This window comes from Austrofundulus limnaeus, unplaced genomic scaffold (assembly GCF_001266775.1).
Source record: "Austrofundulus limnaeus strain Quisiro unplaced genomic scaffold, Austrofundulus_limnaeus-1.0 Scaffold377, whole genome shotgun sequence".
Taxonomy (NCBI): Eukaryota; Metazoa; Chordata; class Actinopteri; order Cyprinodontiformes; family Rivulidae; genus Austrofundulus; species Austrofundulus limnaeus.
The window spans coordinates 229286-233807 of record NW_013952779.1 but is presented as its reverse complement, the minus strand read 5'-3'; the positions used below and the strand labels follow the sequence as shown (position 1 = coordinate 233807).

The 4522-nt window shown below is 38.3% G+C and overlaps 1 protein-coding gene across 1 annotated transcript in view; it reads left to right on the top strand.

The window, feature by feature from the left end:
• The window catches only part of map4k5 (mitogen-activated protein kinase kinase kinase kinase 5), a gene marked incomplete in the record, with an annotated part of 103698 nt that overhangs the window by 86626 nt on the left and 12550 nt on the right, over positions 1 to 4522 (top strand). The window contains 1 exon segment of the mRNA XM_014023571.1: positions 117 to 187. Within this exon segment, the coding sequence (XP_013879025.1) occupies positions 117 to 187 (71 nt within the window).

The following is a 4522-nucleotide window of genomic DNA, read 5'->3' as shown; positions in this document are numbered from 1 at the left end:
TAATTTTGCTGTTTCCATCCAACTTTTTTTTCGCATTTTTAATGCGACACTTCTGAATGCGCATCAAAAAGCCTTGATGGAAACACGGTTACTCATGAACCTGTGTGTCTTTACAGTGTGCCTTCAGGACAGCGTCCTAGCCTTCTGGGAACATGGCATGCAGGGAAAGAACTTCAAGTCTAATGAGGTAATATATKATAAAGAAAACTTATGATTACATCTGTTCAGACACTAAAGCCTTAATTCATAACAAAAACTCTTTCTCACCTGTGTAACCAGTGTAAGTAAACTGCCATTGTTGACATTTATCCTCCCTTTGTAAAGAGATTCAACACTCAAAACCACTGTTAGAATTTGTGTGACCTCCCTGGCACTTGTTTACTGAACAAATGARCACACACCTCTGTTTTCTCAACATCACTTTGGTCCTTCACTATATGTGTAAAGTTCTTCTGTCTGTAATCTCTGGAGATTAACTCAGATGAAGCAAAACAAAGTTTCTTTTCGTCAGGCTCAAGAAATGAATTTGTTCTCCTTTTTGCTCAAGGATCAGTATTAACCTGATCACAAGTCAAACTAAGATGCTCGATAATATTCAGTAAAAAGAGAGATGACAGGAAGGTGCAGCCTTCTCTCTTTATGAAGACTGAAATGTTAGAGGGCCCACTCTGTGTCTGAAACAAAAAGATCTTTTCCAAGTCTGACTTCACATCAGTTCTACTATAGGCAGGATTTTTGAAATGTCAGCAGCCATGTAAAATTTATGTTCAATCATATCTGCAACCTGTCACACAACAGGACCACTAAATAATTCAAGCTGCGTCTCGTTATGATTCTTCTAAAGTGAAGGAGGTTAGGCCTGGTGATCCATGCTTGTCTCGGGTGGGTGCTCCATTAAACACCCAAGACCTTGTTTTCACTTGGACTCAAACAGATCAGGTCTCCTTCAAGCCCAGGCTGACATCTTGCAGGTGTCACCCACCGACTGTCTCAAACCTGTCAGCAAGTATTGATGACACGTCAACAAGTCTTTTTAAAGGAGCCTCAGCTTTTAGACTACAGCTGTCATCCATCATGTCCTGGTGATGTTTTTATGTAGTTTTATTTTTTTAAAAGGAGAAACAAACTTATTACATCAAAAAGGTACTTTTACAGTGGATTCRTTTATTTTGTTGCTTTTCCACCTGGAGTTGAATTGAATTTTTAATAAATCCATGTACTATTAGTCCCCAACACGGACCTTATTTTTCCCATCCCACATTAGAGCACACATGTAGCACTAGGACTACCACCTCAGATGCCCGGGTAGCAGCTGGGGGTATAAGTGCCTTGCTCAGTGGTCCAGTGATCTTCCCTAACCTTCTCCACCACTGTCCTGCAATAAAGCAATAATTCCCCAAAATACCTCATATTATTAATTTAAAAAATGTATGAATACAAAAGCAAAATAATTTGTTTAAGATTCACCTGTGAGCAAATGTTAATCCAAATCTGTCACGTAATAAATGACACATCACATCAAACTGAGGATTAAAGGGGACCTATTATGCGAAATTCACTTTTTAAAGCTTTTTTTACTCAACTTTGGGAATGTACTTCTTAAAAAAAACAGTCCTAGGACCAAAAAATGCACCCAGGGGCATATTTACTGTAAGTAAATGCATTTTTAATGTATATTAACGACAAGTTTTATACTTCCGTCATTTTGTGATGTCACAAGCCGTACGACAACCCACCGGAACCTGCGTTCGGCCCCTTACCTAGCAACCCCCGGGTGAGACTCCTCCTCCTCAGTATAAAAAGTCGTCACCGTGTTGTTGTGCAATGCGCAGCTCATTTCACAACAAGCCTCCAAAAGGACAATGGGTAGAGTGTTGCACCAGAGAGTGGGAGACCAGGGTTCAAGACCGGCACGGACACTAATTATTTATTTTCGTTCATTATGAACACATTTTCTCATGTACCTCTATTGTTTAGCTTATTAAAGCCTTGTTAAAGCCTATTTGTTGGAGTTTCTGAGGTATTTTCACTGCTGCTGCTCCCTGCTCTGGTAACAGCATGCAGAGTGAGCGCAGAGCAGACGAGGGGGAGAAAAAAAAAGCTGCGACCACGACTCTGCCTCTGGGTCTCACTGGGTCTCATATGGTTGTACAACGGAGCTTCTGCTATTATTAGCCATGCTAACRTAAACGCTGGCTTTGGAGGGCGGAGTTAATGTCAACAGATTTTTGGAGGGCGTTACCAACAGAGCTCATTAACATAAACAGCTCTTCTGAACAGAAGTCAGAGCAGGCAGAACTAGAAAATGGGAAATTTTATTTGAGAATTGATTTGAGCATTAAATTGAGTGAACATGGTCTGGATAGCCCACAGACATACCATAAACATTTTTAGGACCCATAATTGGTCTCCTTTAAGATTTGATTTGATCAAAATGACCTAAACCAGTTTCTACTTCATGATTTGTTAAGCTACTGAAGAAATTATTGGGGTTTATGTTACATACTGATTTTATTTTATGGTAGAAATGTAATGATTGTTAAATGTGACTTTTGATTAACTTGATGATTCTATATTAATAGTTCCATGCCTGGTAACAAATACAACACATATTGAACTTTTAACTCATTGGGAAAGGTTTTAATTGTTTGAGGGCATGGCTTCGACAAAATGACAGGAACTCCCTCTTCACTGATGACGTAATCAATATAGGCAGAGTCATGCCCTGAAGCTTTTGATAAAACTCTTGGTATTTCCGGATTCGGCCTGATCTCCTGGTACTTTGATTGAAGACCGGACATCAGCAAAATCAAAAGTCACTTTTAACAATCATTACAGTTCTATCATAAAACTATACTATGTGTAGTGTAATTAAAATCAGTATGTAACAAACCTCAATAATTTCTTCACTACATTTAGATACGTGGATCATCCTGATATCATGAGTGGTTCCAGTGATATGCCTTGATTTGTCTTTTAATCAAAATAACCCATTGATATTTGATCTGAATCCTATTTTTAAGGTACTCTAATGAAGATTTTTCAATACAAAGAGGAAATATCAATATTTAGATATTTATTAAGATTTTACAGCTGGAAAAAAAAGCTTTGTTACATTAGTGGGAAATTTTAAAAAATATGAAGCTTTTTTGCTCTATGTTTTTTATTGCTGCTGCTTAAAAGGGGCTTAACATTTTTAAGAGTATATTTCAGACAGTCCATGCAAATAATGTATTTTTTCAGTATATTTTGACAGAATGCAGTTGTAAAATGGATAGAATTCACATTTTGCTTTGTTGGATGGCAAGAAGATAAAAAGTAGAGCTTTGAAATGCAAAAAGAAGACATGGGAGTGAGACAAAAAAAACATCCGAGTAAGCATTTTATTGCAAACAACTATTAATATGAAATAGTCTTTCTGTAGATCTCTTAAATAAACTAAAATAGGAATAACATTTGAAATWAAAAGGACTCAGTAATGAGTAGCCATTCTTGTTAATCACCTCAGACATTAGTTTTAGCTTGATGCCAGTGTTTCCATGAGGCCAGAGGAATGTTGCTCTGAGCGGTGAAGATGGCTTCACTCAGGACATCCACAGTCTGGAACCTGTTGTAAACTTGCAACCCCAAATTTTCTCAGCTGGATTTAGATCAGGGGAACACACAGGATGGTCTGAAAGAGAGATGTTGTTTCTCTGGAAGAAGTCCTTTGTCAGGCGGGCATTGAGAACTGCAGCGTTCTCCTGTTCAAGAACCCAGTTATTACCACACAGACCATGGTCTTCAGTCATGAGGGAGACCCCCTGCAACATCTAAACATAACCAGCTGCTGTTTGACGCCTCCAAAAACTGGTTTTAATTGTGCAGAATGGTGGGATCACAGGCTTTGTAGACTTGAAGGGAATTTTGTAACTGTTTAATTGAATATTAGATGCAGTATTGTAAAAGTAGTAATTTATACTTTCTGATCGTTGCAGCCTTTAAAGGGATGTAACATTAGACTTTATTTGATAAACATTTATTTTAACTGTAAAATAAAGACTGTAAAAATACTGTAGGCTGTTTAGTTTTGCAAATTAAAAATATATATATATATTTTAACACGGATGGAGCCATTTACACACAAAGCATTCTGGGTAAATGATGACATCAACTAGGTCATTCGTGTGAGGCTGCTAGGGAGCTATATCCACCCTGAAGGTTAATCTTGGACAATATCTTGACGGAGAGAATAAGGTAGAAATGACTCAGCCTGTAACTTAAAATATGGATGGAGAACAACAGAGCTGCTTCATGGAAGAAGAACCTCAGCTTAGCCTGTGAGGCTAGCCCTCACGCTATATTGCCTTATATGTATTAGCTCGGCGCTAGCGCAACAAACAAGCTAAACTGAGGTCCTCCATCCATATTTTCAGTTGCAGCTGAGTCATTTTTGCGTTCCCCTCACTGTCATGTGGATGGAGGACCTCAGTGACGAGAGGAGAATGTGTAGCGCTGAGCTAATACATATACAGTACAAGGT